The sequence below is a fragment of the Embiotoca jacksoni genome, unplaced genomic scaffold, assembly GCF_022577435.1.
Source record: "Embiotoca jacksoni isolate LCO1_2020_lvr unplaced genomic scaffold, fEmbJac1.0.p SCAF_23, whole genome shotgun sequence".
Lineage (NCBI taxonomy): Eukaryota > Metazoa > Chordata > Actinopteri > Embiotocidae > Embiotoca > Embiotoca jacksoni.
In genome coordinates, this window is record NW_027185374.1 from 90,085 (window position 1) to 106,352 (window position 16,268).

General features: G+C 40.8%; 2 protein-coding genes across 2 annotated transcripts; both read right to left on the bottom strand.

Annotated features, from left to right (window-relative positions):
- Positions 1-370: 370 nt before the first annotated feature.
- On the bottom strand, positions 371-11,852 carry laptm4a (lysosomal protein transmembrane 4 alpha). Its single transcript, XM_069158076.1, has 7 exons — positions 11,664-11,852; positions 7,454-7,574; positions 5,521-5,597; positions 4,322-4,444; positions 3,165-3,260; positions 2,780-2,878; positions 371-1,375 (listed from the first exon to the last, which is right to left on the bottom strand). Exons 1-7 carry the CDS (start codon positions 11,835-11,837, stop codon positions 1,301-1,303), a joined length of 765 nt encoding a protein of 254 aa, XP_069014177.1. The 5' UTR covers positions 11,838-11,852; the 3' UTR covers positions 371-1,300.
- Positions 11,853-12,371: 519 nt separating this feature from the next.
- Positions 12,372-15,972, bottom strand: LOC138203690 (syndecan-2-B-like). The gene is made up of 5 exons (XM_069158705.1): positions 15,837-15,972; positions 14,285-14,369; positions 14,102-14,163; positions 13,858-13,972; positions 12,372-13,770 (listed from the first exon to the last, which is right to left on the bottom strand). The coding sequence occupies exons 1-5, from the start codon at positions 15,900-15,902 to the stop codon at positions 13,616-13,618; spliced, it is 483 nt and encodes a 160-aa protein (XP_069014806.1). The 5' UTR covers positions 15,903-15,972; the 3' UTR covers positions 12,372-13,615.
- Between the last annotated feature and the right edge of the window lie 296 nt (positions 15,973-16,268).

Here is a 16,268-nt window from a genome sequence, read left to right on the forward strand (position 1 = left end):
CACTCGTACTTATGTTGAAAGTACTTGGCAGCCAACTCCTTCACGATACTGAATGAAATTATAAGATATTTATTTCTGACCTTGAAAATAGCACCTGCAAAACAACAATCTCACCTCGGGGCCTGTTTAGCATCCACAGCAGATACTTTACAGCCTACACAGATAAAAACTGTAAAGCACCAAGAAAAAGGAAAAGTTTGTTAATTTTCAGTTAAAACGGTGCCAACTCAATCGTTACTCATAATGTTAATTTAAGACAAGAGTCCAGAGGTGAGATCGTTTAAGACTTCTATCAACAGCCCTTTGCTATTCATCTCTGTTGGTTTCCATCCAGCATATCTGACATGAACAAAAGAGTCAGAAGAATATATTATTGTTCTGAATCGTTTATTGAAGTCAAATGTATTTCCACTATAGGATAAAATCATATTACCAGTAAAGCAATGGGAGGAAGGGGTGTTGATAAGCATGCAACAACTAATGTTCACAAGACCAGCTGTTTGCTCCAGATGTCAGGTGAGACAGGAGCAGAGAGAGAGAGACCCATCATCAGAGCCCTCTGCTCGCTCTCTCACCGTCTCAGCTGGACAACGATTCACTAGCTTTGCTAACACATCGGGGCAGCAGAGAGTGGTGGTAGTGGTGGTGTCTGAGGGGGGGTGGGGGTACCAAACCACAGCAAAGCTAAATAAATAACAAACAAAAAAATGTGCTACAGACTCCATTCAAGATTTGAGATGGAATAGTCTAAGGCTTGATAATTAGGGGAAAACGGCAACACAATTCAACAATAAGAGCTATAATAAGTGGATTGTCCTATTTGGTTGTTTTTTTACACTTCATATATCAATCTATTGATGGGATGGTGCTGGATTGATGAGAGCATCTCAAGCAATTTAATTTTCACATATATCCCTTTTACTAAGACATAAAAAAGGCAAGAGGAGGGTGGTGGCGGGGAACGGTTTCTTCTGTCGCTTTTAAAACACTTCATTTATTCAGTCATTTTCACACACATTTTCAATTTCCTCTTTTTCCTTTCATATCTCCATGACACTCTATATACACTCTGTAGAAACACAGCGGGAAGGTTGAACCAAACATCTTCGGTGGCCATACACATACACAGTAAGTCGGGGGGGGGGGGGGTGTAATGGTGATCGGAAAGGGTTACTGAGGGAATGTAGGAATGCATATGATGGCTGTGTGTGTGTGTGTGTGTGTGTGTGTGTGTGTGTGTGTGTGTGTGTGTGTGTGTGTGTGTGTGTGTGTGTGTGTGTTTTGGCAACAGGACTGGTGCTTAGGCCGGCATGTAAGGGGGAGGTGGTTCCTTCTCTGGCATCTTCATTGCCATCTCGTAAGTGGGCAGGATGTACTGGAGAAGAGGGAACAAAAATAAAAAAACAGGAGGTTGGTTCACTGGACAGAAAAACACCGAGCAGGCTCTTCATAATAAACAGTAATGCTTCTGAGCAAAAGGTTCTGGATTCAGTCATGTTCTGTTGCTATAAACTGATACAAATATTTAGCTTTTTAGATGTGATACCGAGGAAGGACTCATTTGCACCTTATTAATCTGGGCATATTTTGAGCAGAGCTGAAACAGTTCGTCAACTGAAACGAAATTAATCGGAAATTATTCTGAAACTTAATTAGAGATGAGATTTCATTTTGAAGCAAAAATACAGAAAAAAAAATGGTTTTAGTTTCTAAAATGTGAATGTTTGTTGCTGTTTTTGTCTTCAAGGGTTTCCCGCCCTGACGAGCTTTGGGTTTTGAAAAACAAGATACATTTCCAAACTATTAATTGAGACAATAACATACAATTTAACTGATAATAAAAAGGGTTTGTTTTAATCCTAATTCTGAATTTATTTCATCATTAGAGAATTTAGTTCAGTGTGAACGGTGATAAAGTTTGTACTCTTGCAACAATTAAACATCTTTTTTTGAGGCATTCAGACTTCTTTCATAAATGATGGAAACAATGAACCTCAACTTGTGTATTATAATTCTTAACAAATCACAAACGTTTCTTTCCTGACATGTTGAACTATTATTTGCTGGAAGGCCGACTTTATGCACAGGTTATGCTCTCAGCCCGTCAGACCTTGAGTGTGAGGACGGTGTGCCGCCTGCTGGCTTCACTTCAGCATTACATACTCCCCACCTTGCGGTGCTGAGCTGCTCTTCACATGACGTACTTCCCTCAGTACACTCCCATGTGGTACTCTTACATGCTTATTAGACTTATTTCTGTAGTGCGTGAATTTCCACTGGGCAGTGTTATCTCCAATCTGCCATCCATCCAAAAATACCACAACCTTTGAATGCATCACCCGCCAACGTTCCTGTTGGCTTATTTTAACCCAGAAATGAATTTGTTTTCAAGCTCTGTTTCAGATGCAAAATAAACACACTGATGGCTTCTGTCCAACAACAGTAGAGTGGTACTTTGTGAACACTGTTGTGTGGACGGGTACAACTAGCATTGCTAAAAATACTGCAACTCTGGTCCCTCTCTTTCTGCTACGAAGCCATATAAGCAACCACTAAAGGGTGAAAAGTGTCCATCGTTTCACACTCAGTCTGTGGACCGTTTGGAGTCCACCATGCTGGTATCTGAAAGTGAACTGCATGTTTCCATATTTGACCGTGTGAATGCACTCAGGCTCCCAAAATGGTGAGTGTTAGTACATCAGTATGTGATTTGAGACGCAGTGCTGGTGTGTCTTTGTGCTGGTACTTCCTGTTCGTGAGAGTAAGGTGGCTGGCGTACCTGGGGAGGAGTCTCAAAGGCGGGGTAGACAGCAATCTCTGGCATGTTCCTGTTGTTGATGTACTTGTAGCAGTTCCACACGCAGTTGATCAAGTAAGCCTGGAAAAAAAACCACCAAAAAAAAACATGTTTGTACATTTACAGTTGATACAGTCTGACAGATCTGTGTATTAAGCTAAAGTAAGGAAATCTTGGCCCTGCATCATCGAACATTTTGGTCAATAAGCACATGTCTCAAAATAATGAGAATCTTCAGAATAATAATAAACTCTATCAAACTACATTTTTACATCAGAGCGGTTTGAAGGCACGATGAAGGGCCTGGAACAAATGAACAAACACACTAAATAAACCATGTTTGGCTATGAATAAGTTATAGTACCACCTTGAGGATGATGAGGAAGGCGAAGAAGACCAAGACAAAGAGCAGCAGGCAGCTGGAGTTCAGAGAGAGGAGGTTATCCTTGTACGGGAAATCCGGCTGAGGAAGAAAAGAGCAAACAATGTTGGATACTCCACGAAGCTTTTTAATGCTCATTAAGCTCGCGTCACTGTCGGTTCCATCTAATCAATACGAGAAGAAAAAAACCCTGAACCTTAATGATCTCCACTGAGACTGTGAGCTGATGTTGCATCTAAAGGATTTCTTCTTGATTAAAAAAAAACATTGATTGAAAAATACAATTTGCTATGAACACAGTGTAGTTTACCACCCGCCTCTTTCTTAATTATTTTTAAGGGATTTCTTGATAGCAGAATAGTCAGGAGCTCATTTGCTTTTTAAACATTTTTCTTCTCAATTTCTGTTAATGTGGAATAATACTCTAAAATTCCAACAATATGATCTTGAAAGAGGACACTTTAAAAAAAAAATATCTAAAGCCAAATAAGACTTGTGGTAAAAATAGAGTAAGTCTTTTAAATAAACACCAATCAAATTAAAACGGCCCTATATAGTGCACTACATTTACTGTCTGTTGTTTTATTCTAGTGTTTGAATTTCAAGTCAAAATTTATCCACTTCATGGTTTCATGGTTTCCTGAAAAATTCCACAACAAAACCTAAAAGTACAGTCCTTCCTGCTATCAATCCCACAATGCAATGTGCTCCATTTTGAGGATGTAAAAATACAACGAGCATCTGTCAGTAATTGTGCAAAATGATTCATGTCAAAATCTCAATCTACCACTCTCTAATGACAAACTATTTATTGCCTATAATGAATGAGTGAATTATTTATTGTCTATAATGAATAAGTGAACTATTTATTGTCTATAATGAATAAGTGAACTATTTATTGTCTATAATGAATAAGTGAACTATTTATTGCTTGTAATGAATAAGTGAACTATTTATTGTCTATAATGAATAAGTGAACTATTTATTGCTTGTAATGAATAAGTGAACAAAGGGCTGATTTCAAACACAGCCAGAATAAAGTGTCGTCAAGAGTCTCTGTGGTGAAATAAACATGCGAGGGATGCGGTCTGACTGAGATCACATCAACAAACAGGGTCAGACTTTGCACTGTTGGGACTGACCAGCTGGTCCAGGTAGTCCCTGATCCTCGGCAGGTAGGTGAGAGAACTGATGGCAACCAGGCAGCTCAGAGCAAAGTCAAACAACTGGTAGCAGAAAAACGGGATGAGCCAGCCATCACGGTGCTGAGGAAGATGGAAACAGATGAAGACAAATTACTCCTTTGGGCAGATTTTTATTTTTTATTTTGGAAGGACCACAATGCCTCTTTAAACCTTATCTTCTGACACAAGTGTAAGATTAACATTCCTACATGAAGATAGGTTTCATGACCATCTACAAATCCCACAGCTGAGGGTGCACTCAGATCCTGAACAGCAAGAAAAACAGTATCAAATTCTAACCTTGTTTTTCATGGTTCTGGGATTTAAAATATTTGTCCTCCTGCTCAGGTTGTAACATCAGGTGTGATTTGGGGGAAATGAAAAGAGCCTTTGGTGACGGCTGACATTATAACTGAGTATATCAGCTTGTATTAATATGACAAGTACTCAGAGATGGTTTAAGATCAGCGAAGTGGTCCTCCTACTGGGTCACAAGAAACTCTACGGGCATTCTCACTGTTCTTTCTACCAACAGCACAGTTTACTCCGGCTTTAACTAAAATCTACTTCAGTCCATTCCTACGTTATGTTGCAAATATGTTTTGTATATTATGATCATTGCTCAAAGGGGGTATATGAAGGGAGCCCCTGCCACACTACACTGGTAAAGGGGTATCTGCTACATTTGTCTGGGAGTGTGTACTTGCACAGCTAAAGTATAACTCGTGCACAGACTTTCTGCATGCTCAGTGCTCCCAGTCTGCAGATATGCGTCATACTTGAACTGTGCAGTCATCCCAACTAGCAGCTTAATGCAGGTCCACATCAAAAGTCTATCAAACCTGTAAGTCTTGATGCCATCAGGCAGGCCTGTGAGGTGAAGATGACAGGCAGTGAGATCACAGCACAGGGTGCTACAGTCCCACATCCAGGTAAAACGTGCAAGAGTTCAAAAAAGACAGGGAGGCTGCTTTGGTATTTCTTCTTATGACTTTCTTACCTTTTAGCTCTGGTGCTATTATTATACCTGAAAGCTTCTTTCAAGCATGTATATTTTGGGATTACACATTTGCATAAGAAACCACGATTTAAATATAGTGCAGGCTGTCAAAGAGAATTAAAAAAAAAAAGGCATCATATCCAGAGTGCACACTTACAGTAATGGCTCCATACACCATCATGGCGCTGATAGTGAGCATCAAGAGAGAGATGGCAAATCCAACACAGGCATTTTCTGTAGGGGAGAAAGTGAGAGGACATACACAAGACTAAATACAGACAAAGATTCAAAACTTAAATACAGCTTTGGCCTTAAGTGTAAATGTGTAGTGAGTGTGGATGAATGGGTATTTGCCTGTGCTCTTTGAGGCAGCTTGATTTGCATACAGTGCCTCCAGCTAACTCCGTTTTAAAGGCCAGCTGTGGGGAGCATTAAGCCTCTCCCCTTCGGTGTTGCTAAATACACAATGAAACTCAGTCCGAGATAAGTAAAAGGTCTGCCTTTCATATCCTCTTTTCTCTCCGTCACTCAGCCTCTCGCCTCCTCAACTATTCTGCCTGTTGCACTGGAGAAGCTTGTGAGAGATCTGCTGCAGCAATGCGGTCCACACAAATTCTTTTGTTATTCAGGAGCTCTGGCAGAACAACGTGTGTCGAAATAAGAATCTCTCAGGAGGCGAGAAAAAAAAACAAAAAACAGCCTACACATTGGAGTTGATGACATGCCATTTTTTTTGCGCGTGTAAATTTCAAAACTTATTGATCTTTTTTTTTTTCAGGTCAAAAGAGTTCTGTTTCTTGTAACGGCGACGTCTTGCAGTGTATTTAGTCTCAGGATTTTAATGGGCAAAGGGTGTTTTGTTCAAAGACTTCATACATTCCCTTCCATTTATATTACTATTAATGATTACTTATAGCTGCAACTAACAATTATTGTCATTATCAATTGATGATTGCTGATCATTTTCTCTATTCATTAATTAATAATTTGGTCAATAAAATGTCAGAAAATGTAGAGAATAAACCTTTTTCTTTTACAGTCAGTTTCCTAAAGCCCCTTGTGAGGTCTTTAAATTCTTCTGCTGAATATGCAGAAAGAAGGATTTGTGACATCACCAGTACTTTGGAAGCCAGTCCTCATCTAACAGGCAGCTTTAGACAGATGAGGTGTGAAAACCTAAACCCGAACTAAAGCTCATAAACTTTTTCAAATGAAAAAAATAAATGCATATTCCCAGATTCAGGATTTTTAAGAAGAGAAAAAAAGCTGCATATTTTAAAGACGTCTGATGGGGATCTTCAAAGACGAATGCTCGGCTTAATCCAAACTAAAAGCCTGGGATCATTTCCATATGTTCTTTCTACCTGTTACGTAACTTTTAAACCTGGCCTGGATTGTGGAATGAAACGAGTGCAGATTGAAGAAGCAGCACGAACAGTCAGGAGTAATGACAACTCAACCAGCCTGAATGTTAACATTGTCCCTGCCCTCTGTGTGCTGGCAGGAGCCGACGGTGGGAAGGTCGTTTCATTTCCCCTGCTCTCCCGCTGAGTCACTGTTTTAGAAAATGAAGAGGCCTTTACCAAGCCAACCAACAAAACAACAGCCAGCTAGACAGAAAAACACACTCTGGTAGTCATGCCAGCCCTGACCCAGCACACACCCGTACAAACACCTTGGACAAACATAAATATTTGAGGAAATACAAAAGGAACGACATCACTGGCGCCACACCACAAACTACATTTAAGACAGGAAGTAAACAACTTCAACAGCGTTCTGTTCTCCCCATGAGTTGTTTTGTTTTGCAGTCAGCTGATCTCCCAGTGGAAAATGAATCACATGATCAACCACAGAATAACAGCTGCACATGGGTGGCTATAAAGCCCTAAACCGGAAAGGCAGGGATAAACTTCTTAATCCAACGCAGTGAATATTTTTCCACTGATGTCACTTTGGCCAAGTTGCTATCATTAAAGGACACAAAGACCCACCGTTACTGAATGTGTAAACATGTAATTAACTGATTATAAATCAGATCAGTTTAGTTTTTATGATGAAATGATTCTCGTGTAGATTTTGCTGCTTACCAGACATCCTGTCGGAGGCGAAGTAGTGGTCAATGACCTCATACTGCAAGTCAATGGTGGGCACGTTCTCTGGGTGGGTCACAGCTACAGTCAGCAGGATGCCCATCAACAGGTTGACCACCTGAGAGAAGCAAAACAAAAGAAGAAGCTTTTTAAAAACTACGTTACTACAATAGTCCTGGAACATTCAGTTACTGTGTGCTTTCACATTATTAGCAACCATTTTTGGAATACATTTAAGATTAAGTTCCTACTTTCCAGGCAGGCGTTGATTTCACTTGGTCAGTATTTCATGAAATTCAACTTGCAGAGACTGAAATATAGGCAACATTACAGAGCAATTTATCACCCCCTTTTTTCTTTTTTTTTTTGACATGGTTACTTTATCATGTTGTGGGAATGAAGCTGTGAGGGAGAACCATTCAAGGGCACAAGGACACGCCCACATTCAAGCACTGCATTCACAAGATACAGCATATTGTTGAAAGAAATATATATATATAGGACAATTATACTTTGGAGAGGAAATCCTAATAATCTCAAACCACTGGTTACATGAAAGACAGACAATTTAATTTGGAAAAAGATCACAAGGTTGTAATACAATAACAAACAATAATAATATACTGATAAACATATATGAATGGGAATGGCCCTTTAAACAAGCAAATAACTTCTGAAAAGTTAAAGTGAAATTAACAGAGCAGATACAGAATGGCATAAAAGAAAGAAAATGTATATTAAGCTGTAAAACAAGGTCAACATCGTATCTAGCATTCAGCCAAATCCTAACACCACAAAACTACAACTGCTGCCAAAAATGTGTGTTCATGCAGGCAGGATTTAACTCTTATGCCAAAAACGGAGCGCTAGTGTTTAGCAGTTTATACGTTTATATTCAAACAACGTCAATAAGTACAGATTTGGGAAAGCAGACGATTAAATGATCTGGTGAGTGTCAATCCAGATTATTTAGGTGAAGAGGTTATAAACACTGCAAGCTGAGGATCTACTTTAGGCCAAGAAACAACTGAGGGCAAAACATTCACCACTCTCATAACTTCAAAGCAGCACAAGCACAGGAAGCTGAAGATCAGCTTTACCTGCATGACCATCACAGCCTTATTAAAGCTGTGACATCATCTTCCAGCACGGTGTCTGGTTTGTTTTCTTAGTATCTATCTTAAGACCTAACTAATAAGGCTTAAAGGTGTTAAAATGCCAATACTGTAACTGAGGCTTTTTCATAACTGCTCCTTCACATGGCTTCAAACCAAAGCAACAAGCACAAAGTGAAAGAATTAAACCCAAAATGGCAAAAATGTGAAGTTATTTCGCCAGGCAACGTTAAGCGTTAGCAGCAATCATAGCTACCATTTTGCAAACACCTTATAAGAGCTGAATAAGAAGGTTTTTGGTTTAAATCCGCTCAGCCTCTAAAATAAACCTGAGCCTGACACACACTGAAGGAGATGTTATATTGGCTGACGCATTACGTTTCCAGCCTGTCTGAAATTGACCAGTGAACATTTTCATAGAGCTGCAATGATTAGTTGATTAATCATTTAGTTGATTGACAGAACTTTGTTGGTAATCGTTTCAAGTCATTGTTAATGTCAACACATTTCACCATTTTCTGACATTTTAAAAGGCCAAACAGCTGATCTATTAATCTAAAAAAATAATAATAATCAGTTGGTTAATCAATAAAAAAAAAAAAAAAAAAAAAAAAAGTTATTTGCAGACTTCAGCAGCTGTTTATCTGGTTGTTCTATCACAAGAGGTCTGAGAGGGTCCGATCAGACCACCAGAGGACTCACTGAGAGGGTCCGATCAGACCAAGAGGACTCACTGAGAGGGTCCGATCAGACCAAGAGGACTCGCTGAGAGGGTCCGATCAGACCAAGAGGACTCGCTGAGAGGGTCCGATCAGACCAAGAGGACTCGCTGAGAGGGTCCGATCAGACCAAGAGGACTCACTGAGAGGGTCCGATCAGACCAACAGAGGACTCACTGAGAGGGTCCGATCAGACCAAGAGGACTCACTGAGAGGGTCCGATCAGACCAACAGAGGACTCACTGAGAGGGTCCGATCAGACCACCAGAGGACTCACTGAGAGGGTCCGATCAGACCACCAGAGGACTCACTGAGAGGGTCCGATCAGACCAAGAGGACTCACTGAGAGGGTCCGATCAGACCAAGAGGACTCGCTGAGAGGGTCCGATCAGACCAACAGAGGACTCACTGAGAGGGTCCGATCAGACCAAGAGGACTCACTGAGAGGGTCCGATCAGACCAAGAGGACTCGCTGAGAGGGTCCGATCAGACCAACAGAGGACTCGCTGAGAGGGTCCGATCAGACCAACAGAGGACTCGCTGAGAGGGTCCGATCAGACCAAGAGGACTCACTGAGAGGGTCCGATCAGACCAAGAGGACTCGCTGAGAGGGTCCGATCAGACCAACAGAGGACTCGCTGAGAGGGTCCGATCAGACCAACAGAGGACTCACTGAGAGGGTCCGATCAGACCAACAGAGGACTCACTGAGAGGGTCCGATCAGACCAAGAGGACTCACTGAGAGGGTCCGATCAGACCAACAGAGGACTCGCTGAGAGGGTCCGATCAGACCAACAGAGGACTCGCTGAGAGGGTCCGATCAGACCAAGAGGACTCACTGAGAGGGTCCGATCAGACCAACAGAGGACTCACTGAGAGGGTCCGATCAGACCAAGAGGACTCACTGAGAGGGTCCGATCAGACCAACAGAGGACTCACTGAGAGGGTCCGATCAGACCACCAGAGGACTCACTGAGAGGGTCCGATCAGACCACCAGAGGACTCACTGAGAGGGTCCGATCAGACCAAGAGGACTCACTGAGAGGGTCCGATCAGACCAAGAGGACTCGCTGAGAGGGTCCGATCAGACCAACAGAGGACTCACTGAGAGGGTCCGATCAGACCAAGAGGACTCACTGAGAGGGTCCGATCAGACCAAGAGGACTCGCTGAGAGGGTCCGATCAGACCAACAGAGGACTCGCTGAGAGGGTCCGATCAGACCAACAGAGGACTCGCTGAGAGGGTCCGATCAGACCAAGAGGACTCACTGAGAGGGTCCGATCAGACCAAGAGGACTCGCTGAGAGGGTCCGATCAGACCAACAGAGGACTCGCTGAGAGGGTCCGATCAGACCAAGAGGACTCACTGAGAGGGTCCGATCAGACCAACAGAGGACTCGCATGCTTTAATGTCTCTGAAATCCAGCTGGAAAACAAACGGAGCGACTTTAGAACCGAAACCTGGAACATGTTGATGGAGGAACGAGAAGAGGATCAACTCAGCGGCTGTCCGCCAGAAGACCGGTCAGAGGACCATTCAGAGGACCATTCAGAGGACCATTCAGAGGACCGGTCAGAGGACCATTCAAAGGACCATTCAGAGGACCGGTCAGAGGACCATTCAGAGGACCGGTCAGAGGACCATTCAGAGGACCGGTCAGAGGACCATTCAAAGGACCATTCAGAGGACCGGTCAGAGGACCATTCAGAGGACCGGTCAGAGGACAACTATCGGTGGGCCAATAAAATACAGCCCCTCAATATCAATGACTTTGAACCATCTCATTATTATAATGATCCCAGATTATCATCATTATTATAATGATCCCAGATTATCATCATTATTATAATAATCCCAGATTATCATCATTATTATAATAATCCCAGATTATCAGCAGCACGTGAACCTTTGTTGTCAACGTGGAATCTTCCATCTCGAGCTTGTTTTGAATTGACAACAAAACCGAATATCGGAACATAACGATGAAACTAATGTCAGACTTCAAACATGTGGATCCTCCCAATTAATCTGTACAAGTTTTATATTTATTAATCTGTGAAAGTTTTATATTTATTAGATTCTCTAAAAACTTGTAACTGCAGACATTAATAGCGGAACCCTACGCGGTAGCAGGCTAATGCTAACCTAGCGCTGGGTCAACCGTAACTCGACAAACAACGACGGTTTAAGTCGTACATGAATCTCAGCTCAGGTTTGGTCTCCTGACACGTTTCATTAAACATTCTCAGAAACGTTGAACGTCGTCCGAGTAGAATTCAACACGCTAATTGTTCCTTCAGCAGACTCGACACGGTCGACGAGCAGCGCTAGCGAGCGTTAGCTTCAAGCCGCTCCGGAGCCATCTTACGCACCATGTACCAGGTTCCCAGGATGATGGTCCCGGTTCGGACATGGCAGCACCCGCAACACCTGGTGGTGTACAGTCTGTCTCGACTGGGTTTGAAATGATGCATGTCCTCCACGAGCGTCGGGAGAAACATCGGGACGAGCTGATGGTGGAAGAGAAAACTGTGTGACGTCCTCATCCGGCGAACGACGGAGGAACGCCCACCGCGGACAAAAACAAACACCGGCCGGAAGGGGAGGGGCCGCGGCTCTGAGTGACAGGAGTTTCAACCAATAGCCGTGACGATATTGCAAGCTAAATCCAATCAGCTTCAATCGACTTTGAATTTCCCCTAATGTTCATTCCTCGATTAAATAATCTGTTGATGATACGTTAAACTCTCCTGGGGCCACAAAGGGGAACTGAAGGATAAGAATAAATTGCGCAAATAAATTAATGCCAAATTCATTTGTGAAAATTATACCACGATTACTGCAATCACTTAAAATTTCCTACATTAGAAAGCAATTATCTTCATAAGTGACCCCATCTTGAGCCCTCACTTAAAGTGTTAAAACTTGAGGCTTTCAACTAATAAAATGAGTTTACTGTATTATATTGTCACACACACCTTGTAATATAATACATATATACCCTCTCATTGTCATATTCAAATATGAACAGACTGCATATACGCTACTGTCGATATATACAAATGAGATACAGGTTAAAGTTGTTACAAAGCTCTTTGATGAACAATTATGGAATACAAAAATATATGCACATATATGTGGGCAAGATTATGTGTTGTGTTACAGCAACTGGCATTACCCAATCATTGACATTTACATTCAATGTACTATGTACCCCCTATTTTATATCACATGGATTATTAAGATTACTGTAATTGGGAATAACTTTTAGCTTTCCCAGTTGGCCAAATATTTTTTGTATAATCAAGACTATAGCCAGTATTTTAGAAATAGGGAGGCCATTAGACCTGGATGCAACTTTGATACATCCAAATACACTTGTTAAAGTTTAATACATGAGACATGGTACAGATATTTTGACCTGTAGGAAAGGCAGAGGCGTTACTAACGACATTAACGATGGCTCTCATCTCTTCAAGTGTCCCAGTAGCCATGATAGTGTGACAGAGTCAACATACACAAAACTGCCATCTGGAAACGGAAAAATCAAGATGGAATTATTTGGGCATTAATGTTATTATTTGTGCCTTTCCCATTGTGAGTTGTCAAAATATCAGTGAAAATAATTTTCTGTCCTGAGAGGAGGTCAAACCTGCCAAAATAATTGAAAGGGCGTTCAGTGCAAAAGAGGTCCTTCAAGGATAAAGTGGTTTTTTTTTTTGCCTGCTTTCTCTAAAGGTATAGTTTTTCAAATGTAAATGCTACAAGAATGTGTGCACTAAGCAACGACAGCTGCCACTTTAAAATAATTATATAACAAAGTAATTAATCAAATATTGCATTTTTGTTCATCTTTCAACCACAAACTGAAGTGAATTAAGATCATATACACCACAGGGTCAATTTCACCATTGAAGCTAGAAATAAATGTCAAAATAAACATCAATTTATTCACTGATCATTATTCTTTTAAACTATTTTTGTAAACTGATCTTCACAGAATATAACCTCAGTGTCCTCAGTGCTAGCTACTACTATACTCTGTATACAATGAAGCCATTTCAAATATTAAAAAAAGATAGGCAACTAAAAGGTCACTAAAGAAAAGACTCCTTCATGTTTTATCGTAAATATGAATAAATTATCAATGAATTACAACAGCTACATTCATTAAGTGCAAGAAAATCATTAACTCTTCCCTCCTACAAAACACGAGGAAACTAAGAACTCATTTACATTCGCTGCATGTGCAGGAATTGGCCCAGTAGCATGAAGATATAAAACAAATGTTGGTATGTATGACAGTCTTCAGAGGCGGAGACAGTTAAACAACTTCTTCCATGTTGTGATGACCTTCATCTGAATCCTTCAGCTGCCCTGGAATGTATCCGTCCTTGTCTTTTTTTTGCCACTTGTAGATTAATATTGCTGCCAGTGTAGCTGCAATTACAACTCCAGTTCCTCCCCCTGCAATAACAGCTGCAAACATAAACACAAATGAGTGATTACAATACAAATTCACAGTTTACAGCTTTGTCAAATTCAGTATATCATACTTCAAAGTACCTGCAAGGAGTTCTTTGTGCTCCAAGAAACTCTTGTTGTTTGCCAGGATGACAAATTCAGATCCGGTGTCTCCTGCAGGCTCGTGTGTCCCGTCAAAGATCAGGCCTGAGGAACCCTACAACAAAAGAGGAACAGTTACTTTTGTCCTGCTCTGCCACCCACACTAAGAGATGAAGACATAGTGAGACTCATTAAAACAAGTCATATGCCATTCATGGGGAGCATTTTTGTTTCGTGCACCTACATCTGCTGCAAAAATGTGTCCATCTTTCCTGTTGGCTTGGTCCTGAATAACACCCGATGAGACTGCAGTTAGAGAAGATGAAATATGTTACGAGTACATTTAGAAAAATGTTAAACACAAACAACAGATACTAAAGTGGATCATAAACACTGAATAGTTACTGAACATGTTACTCAGAATTACCCTGTTCTGACCCATCTCCTGAACCAGAACCGGAACTGTCCAGGTCATATCCCGATCCTTCCAAGTCCACCAGAGGGGCAGAAAGCTAGTTTCAGGGAGAAAAATGAATGAGGATATTTAAAGACCACAATGCTGTTTCCTGTCCCATTGTGAGACATAAAAAAACATACAAGAAGTGAAGGAAGCTTGTGAAGGTACTTTCCTTAAAGACAGCAATAAAGGAATGAATCATGCCAAAGCTACAAAGTCCCTCTGAGGTGTAACAGCCTCAAATGTACATTGTTGCTGACAAAGCCAGAGTGACTCAAGAGATCAGACGAATAAAGAACATGAAATGGTAATATCACTCTATCCTATTGGCAAGTCAATAAAACTTCCAAAAACACAGCTCTTGCAATAAATGCAAGAGAAAGAGCAACATAATTCATCTCATCAGGGAAAAACAGCTTGTCAACATATGTTACCATCAGTTAATTACTTGTAATGAACGAATACAACCAGAAATATTGAACACACTGAAACCTTGATATAAACAATGTGTCTCATGAGTGAGACATGTTGTCTTATTGTGGTCTGAACCATCATGTTGTACCCAACAGAACAGCAACAAGGTAATAACCACATTCTTATTCTTAAGCACATGTACCTCCAACCTGCTGTATTTTACTGTACATTTCAACTGCACTACAGTTCACAGCATAATATGCTCCTCTTCTTAAACACAGAGTTTAATTTACAGATTAAGAATTTATACAGAAACCACGTTATAATCAGTGTTATGCCAGAGCCTCAGGCATTAGAAACCCACACTGATCCTCCCAAACATCGATCAAACCCCGGACCTTCATTTTAAATTCTGGTAGAAATTCCAATTTTTTTCTCAAGATATGAAATATGTCAAGCTGAATTTTGGGGGAAAGTGTAGATAGAAAATAAAGAGGAAGGCATCTAGAAGATATATATTTGATAGGACATTAAACATTTTATGGGAAAATCAGCATGTTATATACCTTAACATAATCAATCATATAGAAAAATTCTGTCAATTTCAGCCTGGAGACTAAAGGGTTAAGCAATTAGATGTTGCAATTTTATAGATTAAAAGCACAGTAGAGTATAAAGCAATAAATGAGTATTTACACTTTTGATACACTTTGGATCATGCCGCTTTTAGTAGAGTAAAATTTAAAATGACAAACTGTATGTGTAGCACTGGGCACTGCTTTCACCAACATTGTTGTTGCCAACAATAGAAAAAAAAAATAAGTTTAAAATAAACAACGAAGGCTTACGTGTAAGATTCTGTAATCACGTGACTTTAATCTACAAAATTGGAAGTGTGACATGGACACTTCTGGCTTTGACTGCTCGTACTATCACAGTATTATCGGCTCAAATAAAATATGCCTTGTATAAAATATTGAATGTTGAAAAGCCTTCAACGAAATGAAGAGGAGACGCTGACGAACATCCGGAAGTGCGAAAGGTGAGCACGAGAGAGTCTGAACGTCACAGCTGTTTAAAACGCTTCAACAAGTTCAAAATGACTCACCGACGTGCTGCTCGCAGACATTAACCCCAAAATTAATATCAAAGAAGCTGTCACAGATAACCACATGTTTCATCTGAGTTAATGTCCACTTTATTCTGTCCTCTTCGTCTCATCAGGATCCACGAAGGTGTTTTGATTGAACCTCGAGCCTCTGCCGGGACGGGACGGGACGGGACGGGCTGCAAAGATCCGCCCATCTATAAAACCAGGACATTATGATGTCCTGCTGATAACAGGTAACACAGCTTAACAACTGACATCCTTAAAATAATAACAATAATAACAATAATAATAATAATAATTCCACCTGTGGTTTCTCAACATGGGGCTCGGTAACACCTTAGTCTCAGGTGGGACGCAAATAGGTTATCTTGCAAATTGATTATCTTGGTAGTAAACGAGAGAAAACAAATGGATACTATTTGTTACACA